General features: G+C 34.8%; 3 protein-coding genes across 3 annotated transcripts; all 3 read left to right on the plus strand.

The window, feature by feature from the left end:
- The first annotated feature begins 1,843 nt into the window (after window positions 1-1,843).
- On the plus strand, window positions 1,844-2,776 carry LOC131908214 (olfactory receptor 5M3-like). The gene has a single exon (XM_059259263.1). It carries the CDS (start codon window positions 1,844-1,846, stop codon window positions 2,774-2,776), a length of 933 nt encoding a protein of 310 aa, XP_059115246.1.
- Window positions 2,777-9,974: 7,198 nt separating this feature from the next.
- On the plus strand, window positions 9,975-10,907 carry LOC131907762 (olfactory receptor 5M3). Its single transcript, XM_059258860.1, has one exon. It carries the CDS (start codon window positions 9,975-9,977, stop codon window positions 10,905-10,907), a length of 933 nt encoding a protein of 310 aa, XP_059114843.1.
- A 6,089-nt stretch (window positions 10,908-16,996) lies between these two features.
- LOC131908215 (olfactory receptor 5M3-like) lies at window positions 16,997-17,941 on the plus strand. Its single transcript, XM_059259264.1, has one exon. It carries the CDS (start codon window positions 17,009-17,011, stop codon window positions 17,939-17,941), a length of 933 nt encoding a protein of 310 aa, XP_059115247.1. The 5' UTR covers window positions 16,997-17,008.
- Window positions 17,942-22,191: the final 4,250 nt, after the last annotated feature.

Here is a 22,191-nt window from a genome sequence, read left to right on the forward strand (position 1 = left end):
TAGTAAATAAACCAGTGATATCCTACAAAGTACAAAATATTATTAAAATACTTTCAATGTACCTGAATTGAGCAGACAGACAAGACAAACAATTTTATGAGCTATAAATGTGTAGCATGGTCAATTATTTGGAGGAGGTCAAAAGGATTAATGTTTATCTTCTGGTGAAATAAAGATGTATTAAAAGATTTGTCTTGATTTCTTTTTTCTATGAATTCACAGTTTAAAAATCCATCTATTAGTCCTTTATATTTTGCTAATTACTGCCTAAACTGTACATTTTTGTTGACTTCAACCATTTGAAACATAAAAAGAAAATAATTTCTTATTTTTTCTATCTCTGTCACTCACCCATCACATAAAGTCTCATCAGAAATGGGAGGAATTGATGGAACATGAAGTACAGGGTGGAAGAAGGGGAGGAGAACAAATTCTAAATGAGTAGGAAAATGATTTCTCTACACAAGAAATACACTATTAATAATTGTTACTGGTGCATGGAAGGAGAACCAGTGAGTTTTCTGGAAAACATTAAAATAAACAAAGTAGTTAAATATAGCTTTAAAGTTAACATAGCTTCAAACATAATGATATTCAATTTATATTGTTAGGAAAGATAATGTCATATGCATAAACTGAATTTAGCGAGCAATATTAGATTAAATGATGGCTTGGAAGCAGTGAAATAACCTGTGGGTAGGGAACTCAATGCAAAGTTAATAGTAGGGGGATGTAGCAGAAGTGATTACTGATATACTAAGGAGAGGTGATGATTTATAAATCAGTATTGCTTAACAATGCTCAGTGTTATGCTGTTTTAAACACTTACTCTTATTACTTGTGTCTTATTTAGTCCTCCATAAGAATGTTATTTTGAAAGAAAGAAATAAACTGAGGGAATGTCCCTTAATCTTATATAGTCAGAAATGGAAACTCCTTCACTACACACACCACAGATTTCTGATTTCTGTAGCTTGCTGGTACACTTTAGAAATGCCATTAATTTAAGTTATAAACACTTATTAGTGAAAAATATTTAGGGTCACTCAATTCCTTTTTATCTTTCTTTTGAGTTTATAGTATGATCAAAACATTTCTCCCTTTCCTTTCCTCCCTCCAAACCCTCACATATACCGGTACCTCTCCACTTTCCTTCAAATCCATGGCCTCTTCGTTCACCAATTGTTATTACATATATGTATATTTTTGTTACTCAGAGTTCTAACTGAAATGAAAGAAGACAAAGATTGCTTAAAAATTGTTGTCTTTTTAAGTTCAAAAGTATAAATTTCAGAGAGAAGATGAAACTTGGGGTGATTCTCATGGATTGGTTCATAATGGAGACATGATTGACAAATATTCAATAATGTCTTAGGGTTCTTTAAAAAATAAAGTTACTACTTAAAGACCTAATAGAGGTTTATATTTTACTCTCAATTTGCAGTATCTTTTGATGCATTTCTAAGGTATGACTAAACTCTATATACGTCACTGAAATCATATATATAATTTCATATATATGCATATTTATATATATGTAAAATGTTTGTTCTAAGCAAGTAAAGCCGAATATTGTGATTATGGTATTTTATGATCTTCTAGTGTAAAAACTATAATTTATGTATGTATATATGTATGTATACATGCATTGCACAAAATACTATGTAATATGGCATATGCAAGAGAAGAGAGACAAAGGCATCAGTGCTCTCTGAAGAAAATGAGTTAGGAAAATGTTATATCAACACAAATGTCTGGATTGTCTATATTCCACATGCATACTTACTGCTTTTCTTTGTTTTATCAGATAGAATGCTTCTGTCTCTGGATGAGATTTAAGAAAATGCCCAATTTCACTGATGTAACAGAATTTATCCTTCTAGGGTTGACTAGTCGTCCTGAGCTGCAGCTCCTCTTTTTTATAGTTTTCTTGATGGTCTACATTGTCACCCTGCTTGGTAACATTGGAATGATCATATTAATCAGGATCAGCCCTCAGCTCAGTAGTCCCATGTATTTTTTTCTCGGTCACCTGTCTTTTGCAGATGTGTGGTTCTCTTCTAATGTCACCCCTAAAATGTTGGAAAATCTAGTATCTGAAGTGAAAACCATCTCCTACCCTGGGTGCATAGTGCAGTGTTTCTTCTTCATTGCCTTTGTTCATGTGGAAGTCTTCATCCTGGCAGTGATGGCATTTGACAGGTACATGGCAATTGGCAACCCTCTGCTCTATAGCAGCAGAATGTCACGAACTGTGTGTATACGACTGATCTCCTTCCCTTACATCTACGGCTTCTTTATCAGTTTAATCTCCACATTGTGGACTCATGGTTTGTACTTCTGTGGGAACATTGAGATTAACCACTTCTACTGTGCAGACCCAGCTCTCATCAAGATGGCCTGTGCTGGGACCTTCATTAAAGAATACACCATGCGCACCTTAGCGGGTCTCAACTTCTCTTACTCCTTACTTGTTATTATTGTCTCTTACATATTCATCCTTATTGCTATCATAAAGATGCGTTCTGCAGAAGGAAGGAAAAAAGCCTTCTCCACATGTGGCTCCCACTTGACAGCTGTCACCATATTTTATGGAACACTTTTCTTCATGTATCTCAGAAGCCCAACTGAGGAATCTGTGGAGCAGGGGAAAATGGTAGCTGTGTTTTACACCACAGTTATTCCTATGTTGAATCCCATGATCTACAGTCTTAGGAACAAGGATGTCAAAGAAGCCATGAGCAAGGCCATCACTAGAGCATTTTCAGAAAAATAGAAGATTAAACTGTACAATGATACTTAATGTTCATAAGAAAACACTTTTGGATGGCGTTGAATTTATTTTTATTTTGATTAAATATAAAATTTTGTTTGTGAATTTTTAAAATAATAGTTGTTATTCTTTGATGTTTTCATACATTTATTTCATATTAAAAATAGAAAAATTGTGCAGAGCTTAGAAAAACATGCTGCAAAAGGCTTTGGGTCATGCCATACTAGTCATTAAACACCACCAACATCATACACACACATTTGGGCTTCTAACCAATTTCAAATTTAATAGGTAAATTGACTGCTGAGGGCCATGGGGTGACAGCAGGTGACAATTAGTGTTTGATAAGTAGACTCACCAGACGTGTAATTCCTGATGGGGAGGGAGCCCCACCTGTCAACGCCGTGGGGTCGCGGGCTGTGGAAACCAGTTGTTTTCTGCTTGTCACTTTCTCAGGTGCCACCGCTATGCCTCCTGGTGGTGCCGAATGCCATTTAGTTAAGTAGACTGTATATTGTTGTTTGGCTAAAGAAACCACTTGACCAAGTTTCAGTTTCTGGTTGAGTGGATACAGCTTCACTTCCTCCATTAATTTCATTACTTAAAAAATAAAATCATTTGTACAGTGGTTTTTGGATTCACTGACTTTTCTCTTTTGCACTCAAAATATTGATGGTCTGGGAAATGAAATAAAATGAATAAATTAATTAAAAAAGTAATATAAAACCAATAGATTTGAAAGTATCAATATTGATGAAATGGCTGAAAATGATATTCTAACTAGATCCCAGGATGGAGATGAAGATCAAGATTGAGAAAGTAAAAAAAACAAAACAAAAACAAAAACCCACTGTAACATGAATCTTAAAAGGTCTTATTAATAAAAATAAACCTGGAGCCAGGTATTGGGGTGAATGATGAAAGATCAGAGAGACAGAACAGGCTACAGCTAACCTCACCTCATCAATCCCTCAGCTGGTCTTGTTTCCTCAGACTGGAAGCCTCTGAGTCTTCTTCTAGAATGAATCTTAGCTGAAGTACTGCTAAAGCCTAAAAGCTTAACTAGCTTTACTTTCTGGTCCTCACGCCTTATGTACCTTTCTGCTTTCTGCCATCACTTCCTGGGATTAAAAGTGTGTGTCACCATGCCTGGCTATTTCCAGTGTGGCTTTGAACTCACAGAGATCCAGACGAATCTCTGCCTTTGGAATACTAGGATTAAAGGTGTGTGTACCACCATTTTCTGGCCTCTATATCTAGTGGCTGTTCTGTTATCTGACCCCAGATAAATTTATTAGGGTGCACAATATTTTGGGGAACACAATATCACCACAATCCACAAATGAGTTTCGGAACATTTTCTGCTTATTTTGTAGTGAAGATATTAGTGCTTTTATAGATATAAAATTCAAATTCGAAAACTAAGAATCAAGAAAAAGGATTTGATTTCACATTATGAGTTAATCATTAGAAAATTATAAAATAAGAAAGATAGGAACTTTGCAGAAATTATATAGACATATAAATTAGGATATATGTAAATGTTTAAAATAGATTAGAGTATAATTTGATAAGAATTTTTGTTTTGCTTGTTATAAGTTAAGAATTATTCTTTTAGATTTTAATTATCTAGCAACGATGACCATGAGGAAATTTTAAAGGTCTCTCCTTCATTCCCTAGTTATATTTTATCTACTTGCTCCAGGAACTGTGATCATTGAATTTTATGATTATGACTTTTTAAGGATGTTTTGATTCGTGTTGGGAAATTAGTCACAGATTAGATATTTTTTGAAATGCAAATATAGACTGATGTAATCATTGTTGTAAGATATAAAAATAAATTCTGTGGCCCTGGGAAATATATATATATATATATATATATATATATATATATATATATATATATATATATATATATATATAATATATTCTCTCATATACACTACCTCCCAGAGTAAAAATTAAAATATTACTAGAGGCTTAGAAAAAGATTCAAACTGCTGTCCTGTACAACTTCTTTATATTGCCTATTATGTTCACCCTTTTCAAGTCCTGATCTCTGCTGGAGCTGGTCCCCAGCAGCTTCCCTAACAAGAACAGCTGTGGGGTGCTTTCCAAGCCCTTTGGTAGTGGTGTTTTATATCTCTGCTGTTGCTGGAGAATTTCTCTCCAACTCCCGCCACCAAGTCCGGCCAGTCTCAGAGCCCACTTATAAAATAAACACACAGACTCTTACATTATTTAAACTGCTTGGCCATTAGCTCAGGCCTGTTATTGTCTAGCTCTTACTCTTATATTTAGCCCATTTCTATTAATCTTTACTTTGCCACGTGGCTTGTGGCTTACCAGTACTTTACATCTTCCTTGTCCTGATGGCGGCTGGCAGTGTCTCTCCGACTCAGCCTTCCACTTCCCAGAATTCTTTTCCTTGTCCCGCCTATACTTCCTGCCTAGCCAATGGCCAATCAGTGATTTATTTACTGACCAATCAGCAACACACTTGACATACAGACCATCCCACAGCACTCTGCTGCACACATTTAGCTGTGGATTTCTGCTTAAGCTGTATAATTCTGATTAACAGAAATATTCTCAGCCTCTCTCTCCCTTCCTCTCTCCCTCCCTTCCTCCTTTTTTTTTTTTTTTTTTTTTTTCAGGAGCTGAGGATGAACCCAGGGCCTTGTGCTTGCTAGGCAAGCACTCTACCACTGAGCTAAATCCTCAACCTTATTCTCAGTCTCAAAGAGAGCTTTTTAGACATTTTGCAAAGACCTTAAAACAAGTACAAAACAGATTAAGCTTCCCCTACAGAAAATACACAAAAACTAATTCCCAGGTGTTGTTTATTGTTAAATCAAGGCCAGGCTGTTTATATTAAGACGTAGTCCTTGCAGTAGTTCCTTTCTGCACACATCCTGACCACTCAAGGTTCAGCTAGTTGTTTAATGTCTGGGACCCCTCACCAACTTAGAGCTATGTGCATGGGTCAATGTGACATTGCTAGCCTCAGAGAAACTATGTGACTTATCTTATGTTTTGAGAATGGGTAGGGCTCTGAAAATGTGACTTATAATTGTCCAGAAGTTGGCAGAGAGCGCAGCAGTGGTAGGATGGAGAGAGATGGCTGTGCAGAGCTTTGTGAGAGCTGCTGCAGAATGTGCGTGAAATGTGTGTGTGTGTGTGTGTGTGTGTGTGTGTGTGTGTGTGTGTGTTTGTGAGCACACGCGTGCGTGCGTGCTGAGGGACAAATGAAGAAGAAGAAGGAGCATGAGAGAAGTGTGAGGGAGTGAGTAGGTGACAGAGTGAATGAGTAAGGCGTGAGTGAATAATGTAGAACTATGTGTGTGTGAGCGAGCGAGAGAGAAAGAGCTATGTGAAAGAGCTGCCGCTACTTAGAGGAGCTATGCCTGGGAACTGTGTAAAGTGCTCTGTGGTGAGGGATGCTTAGCTGTGGCTGTGCCAAGATTTGTACTGTGTGGAGGTAAGGAAGATGCAGCTGTATAGAAAAAAGATATAGACGAGAAATTTATGTAAAAGATAGATGTGCAGACATGTGAAAACAGATGTAACTGTGCATAAAGATGTATGGTCATAGGTACCTAAAGAAAGACATTTAGCTGAGCTGTATGTATAGAATGTAGCAATGTGGAGATATATGTAGATGTATAAAGACAGAAAGAGTCAGAGACCATTTTTAAGATGAAGTAAAAGAGAAAGTTAACATCAGAAAGCATGTGTATTTTCTTATTTTACCAGTCAGATAGATAGAAACTTATTTCTAAATACCCTCAGATAGAGAAAGTCTAGCCCTCACTGCCTTCATGGACTTCCTTGCAGTACCCTGGAGGTGGCCTTGGAGCAGCCTTTCCCTAAGGCCACCGATAATTGACAGTTCAGAAATCTTTTTCACAACTGGAATTTCTGAAGCCAATTGTTTAAAAAAAAAATATAATTCGGTCTGATTTTACAAATAAATAAGTTCTGCTGAAAAATTAGAGATTATTTCAAAATGTTTAGGTATATTGTTATCTTTGGAGCCAAATTCCCTGATTCTGGATTTTTGATCTTATTAATATTATGAATTATAAATTGTAAGCAGCTTAAATTAACTGTATATTAGGTGAGTTTTTAATCCTTAAATGTGTATTATTTCAATAAATACATTTTATTTTAGAAAGCAAGGTGTCACACTACCGTGTTTTTATTGTACTCATTTGTCATGTCATGTGCTAATTTTATTGAAAGTCTTTTCCTTTATTCCATTACAATGAAGTTTGCAACCCCAAAATACCTACTTTATCTTAATGCCTAATTTTCGTTAGCTAGATCTTGACTTTAGATGATAAAACTTGATCAATTTTTAAAAGACAGAAAATTTCATAACTTTTTAAAGTTAGGTATATTTGAATAATAATAGAGTTAAGTATCACAACACACTACTTGGACATTTGAATTATCTGAATTCTATTCATTAGTATTGTTTTCTGTTCAACAACCATATTGTTTGAAGCAAGATTTTCAGTCTACTGTCATACCACTCTGAATGGGCAGATTATGTCTGAAATAAAGTTATTATTCTAATTAGGCTTGAATAATGTTATTTCATTGAACTTCAAATTCTCTGAAAGAAGATATTTCTGTGTTTACCAACCTTCAATAACTACATCATATACTCTATGTGAACAGGCCTAGTGTGTGGTAACCACAACAGTGAGCCGATCATCTATCGCTACTCTCCATGGAACATGCCTTAGGGAGCAGATTTGCTAACCACATTAGTGAGCCGATCACCTATTATATATGCTGTGTGTTTCATTTAAAGGTCATTTGTTTTCTTCCTGTGTGCATAAACAAATTTATATTTTCAAAGATTATATATAATTTGACTTACCATTCTTTATTTTCCTTGTCTCATTGGTGCTATATAAATTTCCCAGGCTCATATCCAGTTATAATAAGAGAAAATAATGCAAAAACTATAAAAACAGCAGAATCTTGGGGGCAAGGTATACTTGTGTTAAAGTGATGAAAAATAATGAGTTATCTCTCGCTCTAGAGATACACTTCCCCTGAGACATTCCTGAGGGAAATCTGTAATTGTTCCTTGTTATCCTCCACAAACATTTAAGAGAGGATTCTTTTGAAAGTCTCCAAGTTCTCTCTGGTTTACGGTATGTATTAAGATGTTCTGCATCTCCCTATGTAGCACACAGATTTTCAAGTTGGCTTAAAAATAGTCTATCAGATAAAGATTGTACTTTACTTTTTATCTAATTGTATTATTTACAAGAAGACTTTTATGATCCCATTTTCAGTGTATATGTATATATGAGACATAGAGACAAAAGAATGGCAGGATTTCAATATAAATTATATTTGATTATTATATATTCTTATTAGATGCATTTAGTAATTAATAAATGTTCCCTGTATGCTCATTATTTGTTAAAAGATTGCTCATTATTTATTAAGAGATTACGTAGGTTTTCATATTTGTAAATGTACAATCAATTATGTATGATCGTTATTGTTGAGTCATATTATGTGACATAAAACAAGGAACAGACTATGAATATGGTTATCGCATATTGAACATCAGATAAATCCAGACAGAAATGAAGCAAGCTTCAAATATGCCCGCATCCAGAATATAAGTGTTAGGTCTTGAATTCAACCAAGATGCAACAATAGAAACAGAAATATTTAACTGGGATATTAAATATTACTTTATGCCTGATTTATGAAAACATATATTCACACAGATTACTTAATTTGGAATAGAATGATAGGATAAGGGAAGGCTAATGTATACATTTTTAAATTTAGATCACAAGTAATCTTCCACATGCCCTGCAGATAACTGGCCTCCTACTTCATTGCAGTGCTTAAAGTTTGGGGGGTTATATTGATCCAACACAAAAATTTCTCTATTTGAGTTTATTATCCACCAACTAGGACACCATCACTCAAGAATATTTTAAAAAAACACTAGCTTTTTGGAAGGATTCAACAATACCACCATCTATACGTTTTTTTTTTTTTTCATGCATGTTACATGTATCTTGGTACCACATAACCAGCTTAGATTTTCCAAATAAGAATTTAACTGCTGCAAATTTTAATGATATTTGTAGAGGAATGCAGTCAACTGCATGAATTATATGAAGCCTTCTGTATCTGTGAGCATGTATGATCAGATACACTAATAATTCTTCTTCAACTATGAGTATGAGAAAAGAGATTTTCAGTTCTCACTAGATAGACTTGAATTGTATATTGCACAGAAATTGAATTTTCACTGATATTTTTGCATGTGAGGGTATGTCTGTGTGTGTGTGTGTGTGTGTGTGTGTGTGTGTGTGTGTGTGTGTGTGTGTGTGTGTCTATGTTAGTGGTGTTTGTATATGTGTGTGAATGTATTTGTGTGTGTATGTTTGTTCCGGCCAAAGGAAAATATCTGCTATTGTTCTTTCTCAGGTACTATGTACCGTTTTTTGAGACAGTGTTTGACATGTGGAATTGAAGCTCAGTGATTTGACTACATAGCCTGAACAGAGAGTCTAAGCAGCCCTCTTATCTCCGTCTCTTCAGTATACTTACCATCTTGCCTATCTTTTTACTTCAGTTCCAGGGATGAACTTAGGTCTACATGCTTGCCAAGTAAGCACATTACCAATAAAACAACCTTCTAAGTTCTTGTTAATTGACTTTAGTGGAATAGTTCTCTATGTATCAAGTTTGGAGTGACATAGGAAGGATAGCTATTCTAGAACTATTTTCCACATAATTTCTCATAACATAATTTTAGCATCAGGGACATATATCTCTATGAATCTAAAAGAACTTACAGGTTTTGAACTTTTTTCTGATGGAAGAATACTTATGAAATTGTCTTATTAATGCCTAACATCACAGAAAGCATAACGGTTTTCTTAGGAAAATATGACATAAAATATCTACAAAAAGTACAGGTGATATATTCTACATACATAAATAAATTCTCAAATCACCGAAGAATGGAATTTTCTCAAAGTAGTCTCAAAGTAGCTTCAATTGTTTTTCTATGTTTTCATTGATTTTACACGTTAAGGACTATATTCCAAGTTGATATAGTATTTTCATATGATAGGACATTTAGCTAATTTATTTCATTTTAGTTCTACAGATAATTATAACTCATATTAGCAGAAGTGAGAAGATGCTCAACTTCACAGATGTGACTGAATTTGTCCTTTTGGGCTTAACCAGCCAAAAGGAACTGCAAGTTCTATTTTTCATCATCTTTCTCGTGGTCTATCTCATCACTATGGTGGGCAACATTGGCATGATGATATTAATTAAGATCAGTCCACAACTTAGCAGCCCAATGTATTTTTTCCTCAGCCATTTGTCATTTATTGATGTGTGGTTTTCTTCCAACGTCACTCCTAAAATGCTGGAAAACTTGCTGTCAAAGACAAAAACAATATCCTATGCTGGCTGTTTGGTACAGTGCTTCTTCTTCATTGCCCTTGTGCACGTGGAAATCTTCATTCTTTCTGTGATGGCCTTTGATAGGTACATGGCAATTGGGAAGCCCCTGCTCTATGGCAGCAAAATGTCAAGGGTGGTCTGCATTCGGCTCATTTCTTTTCCCTACATATATGGGTTTCTGACTAGTCTGGCTGCAACATTATGGACTTATGGCTTGTACTTCTGTGGGAAAATTGAGATCAATCACTTCTACTGTGCAGATCCACCTCTCATCAAGATGGCCTGCGCGGGGACTTTTGTGAAAGAGTATACAATGATAATACTTGCAGGCATTAATTTCACATATTCACTTTCTGTAGTCATCATCTCCTACCTGTTCATTCTCATTGCCATTCTCCGAATGCGCTCAGCAGAAGGCAGGCGCAAGGCGTTTTCTACCTGTGGGTCTCACCTCACAGCTGTTGTAATATTTTATGGTACTCTCATCTTCATGTATCTCCGACGACCCACTGAAGAGTCAGTGGAACAAGGAAAGATGGTGGCTGTGTTCTATACCACAGTGATCCCCATGTTGAATCCCATGATCTACAGTCTGAGGAACAAGGATGTCAAGGAAGCCATGGACAAAGTGATGAGCAGGAAGTGCTTAACAAAATAAAATTTAGCTTTATTCACTTTCTTTTTTTTTTTTTTAAGTAAAAGCTATTTCCTCATTAGTGGAAATATAAACATAAAGTTTTGTGGAAAGAAAAGAAAAACAAAATGAAAGCATATATTACAGTTATGTAGCTTAGCCTTCTTGTGGAACCTAACAATGGGAGCAGGGCCTGCCTTAGCCTCTGTTGCCTGCTTTTTGAACCCCTTCCTCCTTCCAGATTGACTTGTCCTGCCTTATCAGGAGAGGAGATGCCTAGTCTCACTGTAATTTGTTATACTAGGCTTGGCTGATATTCACGAGAGGCTCATCCTTTTCTGAAGAGAACAGAGGAGGAGAACTGGATAGGGCAGATGGAGAGGCAGGAGGGGATCGGGAAGAGAGGATGGAGGGGAAACTGCAATCAGAATGGAAAAACAAGAAAATAAATAAACAAAAATTGGTTGTTAAAATTACAAATAGTTGATTGGAAAGATTTCATGAAAATATTTTGGTGTATTAAGTTAAATTGTTCTTATGTTAAAGTAGCACCAAAATGCTTTGTTTTTCTTTAAAAATGTACTGGATGTCAAATAAAGTAAATTGTAAAATTATTCCTGCATGTTTCCTGTATAAAATTGACTGAAAACATCCAAGTGTTTCTGACATATTGGAAAATGGAAACCTTCATTCTGAAGATGGCAAAGAGAATGATGTATATCACCTGGGAGAATAAACATTGTGTAATGGGATTTCTCTTCATTTTCTGTTCTTTCTGAACTCAACATTAAAGGAAGAAATCTTTCTTTGACCTCATGTAATGTTGCATCTTTTACTTTATTTTCACTCCTCACTAACCTTTAAGATTGAAGGAAAAGAAAGTTTTATTTTTCTAATCTATATTTTTACCATTTTCATGTGTATTCTTATCATCAGATGAGTACTGAAAGAAGAGATGTAACATGAAATATAAAACTGGATAAGTCCTAAGGCCTAAGAAAAGAAGGGCAGTTGAATCTGTAAATAAGAAATAAGTTCTGTGTACTCACAGAGACTGATTCAACAACCAGGGAGCCTGCATGGGACTGACTTAGGCTGCATATATGTTACAGTTGTGTAATGTGGTCTTGTGAGATTCCTAACAGTGAGATCATGGGCTGTCTCTGACTCTGATGCCTACTTTTAGAATCCTTTCCTCCTGCCAGATTGCCTCATCCAGCCTTAGTAGGAGAGGATGTGCTTAGTCTCACTCCAACTTTATATACCATGGCTGATATCCATGGGAGGCTGGCCTGTATTTGAAGAGAATCAGTGGAGGAAGAGTGGGTGGGGGGCAGTAAAAGGAAAAGGGGAGGAATTAAGAAGAGGGAAGGGAGGGGAATTTTTTATTGAGATGTAAAAACAAAACAAAAAAATAAATAAAAAGTATTAGGAGAAATAAAATAAGTTCTTGGATGCTGGAGTGATGGCTTGCAGGTTAAGAGCATTGGCTATTCTTGGCAAGGACATGGGAATACCCCAAAACATACTGTTCCAGTTTATGAAGATGATTGACTGCATTACAAGTTATCAAAATGAAAAAACATGTGTAAGTATGTTTGTGTTTAGGGAGGTTCTTCATTTAATATATCCAAAATTGCATCATAAAGAACTTTTGTTTTGATGCTTTTTATATGCATGTGTGTGTGTGTGTGTGTGTGTTTGATGCAAAAGTTGTGTTGATGTAAAAGTTGAGAAAAACATATCTGTTTTTTTTCCAGAGACTAATGCTGGAGGGTGGGAAAACCTGCTTGTTTTTGAAGTATAAATAGACAGCTTGAGCTATCTAGGGCAGGCACTTGTGTGAAACTTGTCTGGTGGTCAGATACTTTTTTCTCTTTACCAATGCCCCTTGCCGTTCTCCAGAAATGAACCCTATTGTGGCAGGACCGTGGCGTTTTGGTATATGCTTAGGACTGTTATATCTGTATTTTATGATAGACCTATGTCTAAATCTTTAAGGAACTTCCATAATGGCTATATCAGTTTGAACTCCCATTTACGATTTCTTTGGGTCATATATCTGGTAACATTGTAGTCATTTTTTATTTTGTATATCTTAGCCTTTCTGACTGGGGTAAATGTAAAGTCAAAGTAGTTTTAATTTTCATTTCACTGATTGCTAAGGAAGTTGAACAATTAAACAAAATCCTCAGCCATTTGTATTTCTTCTTTGGAGAACTTTCCTTAATTCCACGCTTTATTTTATTTCTCTGAGTTCATTTTATGTTCTAGACATCAAGTCTGTATCAGAAGTATAGCTGTCATATACTTTTCCCACTCTGCAGGCAGGCTTTCCCCTTAAACATGGTATCCTTTGTTGTACAGAAACTTCTTAATTTCATGAAGTCTCATTTGTTACTTGCTCTTGGTTCCTATACTACTGGAGTTTTGTTCAGAATGTCCTTCCCTATTGTCTAGAAAATTGAAGCATATATGTCTCTGTGTGTATCTGAGCATGTGTGTGTGTGTGTGTGTGTGTGTGTGTGTGTGTGTGTGTGTGTGTGTATGTGTGTGTATACATATAGTCTAGAAGAAGGCAAGGGATTTCAGGGAGCTTGAGTTATAGGTAGTTGTGAGCCACACAACATGGCCAGTGAGAAGCAAACTCATGCCTTCCACAAGAGCAGTAAGCCCACTTACCTGCTGAGTCATGTCCCTATCCCCACATTATTTATTTTAGACCAGATCTCTCACTGAAACTGGGATGAAGCTGGTGAACAGAAAGTTTCAGTGATATCCTGCTCCCTGCCCCTGACAGAAATAGTGTTATAGTTATAGACTGGGACATGCCTGGATTTTAACATGGAAATTGGTCCTTATGCTTGTACAACAACTCTCTTCTCATCCCTAATATGCGGTAGATTTAATCAGGGATAAAAGTATATTATTCTACTTCACTGAATACACAAGTGTCATAGCCTGAAAAGAGTAGCTGTAGTTTGGTAATGCCATCAAAAGATTTAGACACAACCTCATAGTATACTGTTTGATATAAAGAACCAGCTGTGAGAGTTAAATATCCCCCCTAAAATTCATGTGAATATTTCATGTCCAATTCATGTTTTTATGTGGTAAAGTGTGGGACCAGGTAGGATCATTTGGATCTGCTTGAGTCATGAATGGTGAATGAACTGTCCACTGAACAGCCAACTCACAGTTTAGTTTGTCAATGGACTATCAAGAGCACAGCTATCTTATAGAAGTGAGTTTGCCTCTGTTTCGTATGTTTGTCTCTTCTATATTCGTGACCTGTGTGGCATTAGAACTGTGTTGAATCCCCAGAGCTCAGGACTCTCCAAATGCAATTTCTTGATTTGATCCTCACAGCCACCAGAACTGTGAGATTATTTTTTTATTATTTGTAAATTTCTCATCCATATATTTGGTTATAATAACAAAACAGAATTTAGGAGAATGAACTAATTGGAACTTTGGGGAAAATGAATGTGTGCCAAACTGTTATACAAAAATAATGAGTATATTCTCCTTCCAAGGGATCTCTCTCCCCTGGGTCAATCCTTGGGGAACATTGATCCATTTATCCAAGGCAAACATGTAAGGTAGGATTCTATAAAACTTGTAGATGTAAGCTATTTCCCAATTTGCCTAATACTTGCCTACATAGTGCTCAGGTTTTTTTTTTTTTTTAAAAAAAAATGAAATGCTATTGAAATACTTCTCTTCACATTCAGGTTGGTAACAAATGTCCATATCAAAGCAGTTTACATCTTATATTTCATTTTGCTTTATTCATTGTAGGCATCCTTTATCTAGATACACTGTGTTTAAAAGGATAGAGACAAGAAAACATGGATTCCCAACAATCATTGATTTTTATAATTACCTTTTACTGTTGGATTTTATTTAACAATTATTCCTTGAATATTTATTTTACTTATCATAAGAAATGTATGTAGAAACATAGCTTAAACATGTATTATTAACTCATATTGAGTAGCATATAATAGACTAAATTTACTAACATATTGAAGAACAGAGATATTAGATCAGAACAGACCTAGTATAAAATGTGACCAAAGTAGGAAATATGACTTGGAGACTAGATTCAGTGAGGATCTGGCAATAGAAATAGAATTCGTTAAGTAGAATATGCATTTTTGCTTCATACCTGATTTGTAAAGAAATTCTCATAATATTGGTAATCTATTTTGAGATTGTTTTATATACCTATATATGGTTTTGTCCTTAAATCATGAGGCATTCAGTTAAATCACCTTGAAGAGTTTTCTACCTCTTAACAGGTGTCATACTGCTATGAACAGTAATCAGTGTAAGATTCCTATATTTGTTATTGTTATCTGTGTCCTGATGAACTATCACTCAAGTTTGCTTGAATTTAACCTTTGGTAAGTAGAAATACCCTATTTTATATCTTTTTTCATGTTGGATCATCCTTGTATCCCATAATCAGATCTGATTTTTCAACCATAGATTCCTTTATTGTTATTCAAACAAGAGATAAATAGGAAAAGCACTCACATATGAAACACTTATGCTGTATTAGATAAAAGGGATGATGATCTGCAGCTGTGTATATGAACTGCATTCATATTGATCTTAGGATATCAGAGAATTTTTTATGATATTCTAATTTTTGCAATTTACAAAAAGGTGTGTTCTAAGACAATTATTTATTCATTTAAGTTTATTTTTCTTATTTTGAGATAAGGTTTCATATAACCTAGGATGAATTTGAACTCCCTATGTAGCCACAGATGACCTTGAACTCCATAGATCCTTGTGCTTTGCACCATTTGAGTTCTGTGATTACAAGCTTGAGTCATCTTCCCCAGTTATGTGATGCTAGGAATAAATACAGGACTCTGCCTTCTAGGCAGTACTCTGTGCCATATTATGCAAGGTTGTTTATTTAGATTTCAGACAGCTTTATACATATTGTTACTTTTTAAATGAATTATCCACCAGTTTAAGTCTTAAAATTTGATTAATTAGTCTAACAATCTGCAGACATATGAAGTTACTCTGAGTTATTTTAGTTTGTAACCTTTCCTGCTATCATTGAGTAAAATTCTTCCTAAATTGAATGAGTAAAAAACACTTGAGGGCATTATTGTAGATTAGTGTCCATGTATTTTCCCTAAAATGATGAAGTTTTCTCTGCTTTGTACTTTTCCTTTAGATTAACTAGGGAGAATATGGATATCATCCAACAAAATGATTTTCAAGACAGCATGATACTACATGTTAAGCTGGAGTTGTGGTAACAATACTTGCTCTAGACATGGCATTTAGCCAGCAGAAAGTTGCATGAGTCTATTATTCTACTCATCATTCTGCTTAAAAGTTGTTTCAAGTTCTCATTAGATAAAATTGATACTACATTTTGTAGCATGTAAATATCCATTACTTTAGTGGACTATCTGTCATTATTACATTGTCTATGTGTAGTTCTGTAATTTATTGTATCTATCTATGCATGCTACAAGTTTTTCAGTTAAACAGGAAGAGTAAATGCAATGCTGTTCTTTTCTGCCCATCTCCTTGTCCTGCAACTCTGGTTGGGTCTCTCTAGGAAACTAAGACAATATAAAGTTCTCCTACTATTACTCAATGAAAGAAATACAAAATTTTTGTCCTCCAAAATATTAGTACAGCTAATATGCTACCGCTTCTTTAGAAATATAAACTGTAAAGTTGTATTGGAGACTCATGCCTGTGACCCTTAGCACATGGTCAGTGAAGGCAAGGAGATCTTTAGTTCAGGGTCATCATTAGCTACACACTGGACTGCATGAAAGCTGATCTCTGCTCCCTAAAGAAGAAATAAGATATTAAATTTGTAAAATGCTTTCTATAAAATTCTTATTCATATTATAATTATTCTGTGTTGAGTAGTAATAGTTACATTTTAGAGTAAATTTGCAAAATATCTAGTAATTGTAATTCTAGGTATGCAAAATACTACTAATCTTTTTCCAATTATTAGTCTCTAATAAAGAATGTTATATTGAGAAAATGTTTGTGAACACTGGTAGCTCTAATTCATTTATTTAATTTTAGTTCTACAGATACTTATAACTCATATTAGCAGAAGTGAGAAGATGCTCAACTTCACAGATGTGACAGAATTTGTCCTTTTGGGCTTAACCAGCCAAAAGGAACTGCAAGTTCTCTTATTTGTCATTTTTCTCTTGGTCTATATTGTCACTATGGTGGGCAACATTGGCATGATGATATTAATTAAAATCAGTCCACAACTTAGCAGCCCAATGTATTTTTTCCTCAGCCATTTGTCATTTATTGATGTGTGGTTTTCTTCCAACGTCACTCCTAAAATGCTGGAAAACTTGCTGTCAAAGACAAAAACAATATCCTATGCTGGCTGTTTGGTACAGTGCTTCTTCTTCATTGCCCTTGTGCACGTGGAAATCTTCATTCTTTCTGTGATGGCCTTTGATAGGTACATGGCAATTGGGAAGCCCCTGCTCTATGGCAGCAAAATGTCAAGGGTGGTCTGCATTCGGCTCATTTCTTTTCCCTACATATATGGGTTTCTGACTAGTCTGGCTGCAACATTATGGACTTATGGCTTGTACTTCTGTGGGAAAACGGAGATCAATCACTTCTACTGTGCAGATCCACCTCTCATCAAGATGGCCTGTGCAGGGACTTTTGTGAAAGAGTATACAATGCTCTTCCTTGCAGGCATTAACTTTACATATTCCTTGATTGTTGTCATCATCTCCTACCTGTTCATTCTCATTGCCATTCTCCGAATGCGCTCAGCAGAAGGCAGGCGCAAGGCGTTTTCTACCTGTGGGTCTCACCTCACAGCAGTTGGCATATTTTATGGTACTCTCATTTTCATGTATCTCCGACGACCCACTGAAGAGTCAGTGGAACAAGGAAAGATGGTGGCTGTGTTCTATACCACAGTGATCCCCATGTTGAATCCCATGATCTACAGTCTGAGGAACAAGGATGTCAAGGAAGCCATGGACAAAGTGATTAGCAGGAAGTTCTTAACAAAATAATATAAAACTTTTCCTATCTTGTTTTCTATTTTTTTTCTAGGAAAGCAGATTATTATCTCAAACATGAGAACAGGAATCCTAAGACACTTTATGGGTAGAAAGGGAAAAAAATAGGGCATGCAAATTAGAGAAAAATAAAATGTATTGAGAAATACTTATGAATGCACTGAAAAACAGATTCAAGTGCATACAATAATTGAAATGACAAAATGTTTAACTCATAGGCTCACTTTGTTAAATGTTAATATAATATGCTTTGCTGGAACTAGAATATACTCTTCCTTCTTATTTAAATGTATCATGTGAGTCTATGGTTTTTTTATACATTTAGAAATTGATTTTGGGAGACATGAAATAGCATACTTAAATTATGATCTTAGCAAGAACACGACTTTGTTTTTCCTTCTTATATTTATGTGATTGTTTTCTTTCACAGATTCTTTAAATGTGAATGGGAGATTCATTCAATTACTATGATTTTTATAATGAAAACATGGCTTTTTAAAAATGCTTTTGTTGTTACTTTTAGACATGATGGATTTCTCATTGTTTTCCCATGCTTCCACTTTTAATACTCATGTGGTCACATATTCCAATTTTCATATTTCTTCTTTGAACTATGTTTAGACTAACTGAAAGGCAAGTAGCATTGTAGAGTCTATGTGTCCCTGTAAAGTATGTTCTCTTTAAAAACTTAGTAAATTGCCGGGTGGTGGTGGCGCACGCCTTTAATCCCAGCACTCGGGAGGCAGAGCCAGGCGGATCTCTGTGAGTTCGAGGCCAGCCTGGGCTACCAAGTGAGTCCCAGGAAAGGCGCAAAGCTACACAGAGAAACCCTGTCTCGAAAAAAACAAAACAAAAAAAAAGTAAAAATTTAGTAAATTAAACTGACATTCCTCTCAAATATTTTGTCTATCTGTATATATGATATAGTGCCACCAATTTTTAGCTGTTTTTGCATTTGAAAGTAAAATTATTCAAGGTGATCCATGTCTTAAAACTTATATTGGAATCTGTCAAATGATGATATGTGTTCTTTTGTATTCACTTATAAAGTACATGATGTGCAAACAATTTAGCAACTTATTCTATTAAAATTAGTTTTCTTAGAAATTAATTTTGCTTTGGTATAGAAAAAGTATGGCTAAACAAGTATTTTATTGTTTTTTAATCTTTATTTTCTTGTGCTATTATATATTAAATTATAATTTTTTGGTGCAAAGGTGTTCCTACAATGGACATTCTTCATAATAGGAACGAAGGAATTTAAGACATGTTAGTTCTTAGATGTTGAAGATGCAGAGGAAAACTTTGCCTGAGTACAATTCTGTCCTCAACTTAGCCAACCAAATTGATGTAGAACATACCTTAGAGTTGATGGACAGTATTATTTTCTTCAGCTTGTCAGCTGTCTAAACTGGTTTAAAGATAGTCCCTCATAGTTATTTTACATATGCATATTTTCTTCCATCTGAGGATAATACTAATTTCAATCCCATAAAGGAAGTCAGATACTGAAGTCTGTTAAATCAGGATCACACAAATAATTACATATTTTTCAATTCTTTGTATGTAATTGGTATTGAAAGAGATGGTTATCCCATTCTATCTGAAATCATCACATCCACACTATGAAAACTTTTTGTAATCCTTATAAGTATGACTATCAAAGTTGGAAAAAGATATTTGTACAAATTTAAGTAAAGTATTAAAAGTATGGTTTTGACTGCAGATGGGCTTCATTTCTTAGTTCATTTCCTAATTTACTGTATACTTGTATTTCTATCCATTTGCCCAAATTCTGCTTTTGACATCTGAAATGGACACAAAGATGCATCTGGCATGCACTGTGGAAGTCATCTATCCTCACACAGATATTTTGGATCTGCAAGTGACATTTTGTGAAGGAAAGAGGACAGAACCATGTGCCAGCGGGAAAGAAATGAGAAGATGTCAAGACTGCTGACCACAGAGCTCTTACTCTATCAAGTTTATTCGACTTCCACCCAGGAGATCTTGCTAGTGTTTCAGCCATCATTTCTTTCATGATTATTTTGGTAGTACCTTTGGGAGATTACCTCAGTGTTCTTAATGAGCAACACTATATCATAAATATTGAGAAATTACCATTTTCTGTTCTTTTCGTCCTTCAAGGTAGGTCTGTATGTTTTAGGATAGTTACAGTATAGATTGATAGTTGGATACAGTAATTCTAGGTGCCACCTTGAAAGAAAAATTAATATCATTTTCCACTGGCTTATTTATTATCAAAAGAATTTGTTGGACTGCTTTTTAAAAATATAAGCATAAATGGACTTGGGAATTTATTGGAGTATCGAATCAAGTTATATATAATTTTGTTGTTTATCTTTATGAGAAAAGTACAGTGCTAGTACATTCAAATTTTCTTATCTGTAACTTACACATTCTACTGTTTTGTAGATAACATTCATTTATGTGATAAATTGGTGTTTTCACAGAAGTCACTTGTCTGATCATTTGTCTGAGACTTCATCAGAATTTAGGGCAGAATAAAGAAATGATGGCCCTTGGTCTCTGAAGCCTAGACATCTCTGGGGTTACAGAAACCCAAATTAATTCATGGAAACTTAAGTGAAAATTGAATGGTTTGTTTCTGCCTTGAAGAATAATCAATAATAAATTTCAATTAAAATTAAAATGTTATTAGGCTAAGTTATCAAATGAGTTTGAAAAGAGTCTATTAAAAGCACAAAAGATGTACTAAATTAATTGCTTAGCAGCATGATCCTGCCAGTTAGTAGACCTCTGACCCAAGGAGAGCTTCTAAATCTCTAACTGTTTCCATGCCCTCATTTATAAAACTGACATGCAGACAGAAAACTATTTATAGCACCATTTATGAAAAAAATAATTGACTGTTTATACAAATATTCTAAACCTGGAACTGTGTCACTAGACATTGTATGTGTGAAAATATATATATTAGGCATTTTAAGGAATTCCACTATCAAGAGAATCCCTGTTACCAGAGAGCTGTAATTATATGTACTGAAAGAGCACACATTTGATCATTACTGAACAAACGGAGTTAGTTTTAGTGTGCATTTCTTTGGTTTTTCAAAACAGGGTTTCTCTGTGTAGGTTTGGTGCCTGTCCTGAATCTAGCTCTGTAGATCAGGCTGGCCTCGAACTCACAGAGATCTGCCTGACTCTGCCTCCTGAGTGCTGGGATTAAAGGTGTGCGCCACCACCACCCGGCCCTAGTGCACGTTTCTTAAATGCCATGATGCTGTAGTTTATATATTTTATATGTAAAACTTGCATACTATTTACAAGTACTGCCAAGTTAAATCCTAATGAGAAAATATGAATTATTTACTTTTAAGTCAAGGTGTTTTACATAGGAAAGCTCATGACTTCACCTGAATGTCATAAACTGAAGGAACCTTAGGCTGTACTAAGGATATTTGTATATTCTCAATGCAGCTTCACTGATAAATATTAATTTGTGTATGAACATTTTACAGTATGTTTTGTATACCAATATCATCAAATTTCTGTGTTCCTCAAAATGAGTATAGAAATGAATTAATTCTGATTTTGTTATTCATGCTGAAATTATAGATTTTACAAAATCTACAATGAAGAAATATTTGCATAATAGTTTCCCTAAGAGGTAATAATCAACTCTTTTTTTATTTATTCATCTCTCATAAAATACATCTTGACCACAGTTTTCCCCTTCCTGTTGTAAGAGATTTTCACATGAGTAATATTAATTAAAACTAATTTGTAAATTACCCCCAAATAATATTGGATTAGCAGAAATTAATTACAATTTGAGTGACTACATGTCAATTTTCATTATATGATTGAGTATTTAGGATAAGACATGCTAAATAAGAGATAATCATGCAGTAAAGCATCACTATGGAAAACTGGATCTTTGAGTTCCTGCAGCTTTCATCCTTCTAACAATTTATAACATTTAAAATTCCTTCACAACAGATTTATTAAAATTCTGGATGTCTATACCAGGCTACCCTGTAGCAGATTTGAAAATTCACAAGCTTTTCTGTTACATGATCAAACAAACCATTTTACATGTTGGTATATTTAATTCCAACAGTAGACATATGAAAAAAATCTGCAACATTTTATAAAGTGTATACCAAGGATAGAAAATTAAATAAAAACTTTTAAGAATAAAAAATGTATTTATAAATATGTTTTTTCTTTCCAGGAAGCATAGACTTTGTATTAAGGCA

The sequence above is a fragment of the Peromyscus eremicus genome, chromosome 4 (genome assembly GCF_949786415.1).
Source record: "Peromyscus eremicus chromosome 4, PerEre_H2_v1, whole genome shotgun sequence".
NCBI classification, from domain to species: Eukaryota; Metazoa; Chordata; class Mammalia; order Rodentia; family Cricetidae; genus Peromyscus; species Peromyscus eremicus.

What these genes read in the sequence shown, in the direction of transcription:
- LOC131908214 (XM_059259263.1), top strand. Translation starts at nt 1,844, where the DNA reads ATGCCCAATTTCACTGATGTAACAGAATTTATCCTTCTAGGGTTGACT.
- LOC131907762 (XM_059258860.1), top strand. Translation starts at nt 9,975, where the DNA reads ATGCTCAACTTCACAGATGTGACTGAATTTGTCCTTTTGGGCTTAACC.
- LOC131908215 (XM_059259264.1), top strand. Translation starts at nt 17,009, where the DNA reads ATGCTCAACTTCACAGATGTGACAGAATTTGTCCTTTTGGGCTTAACC.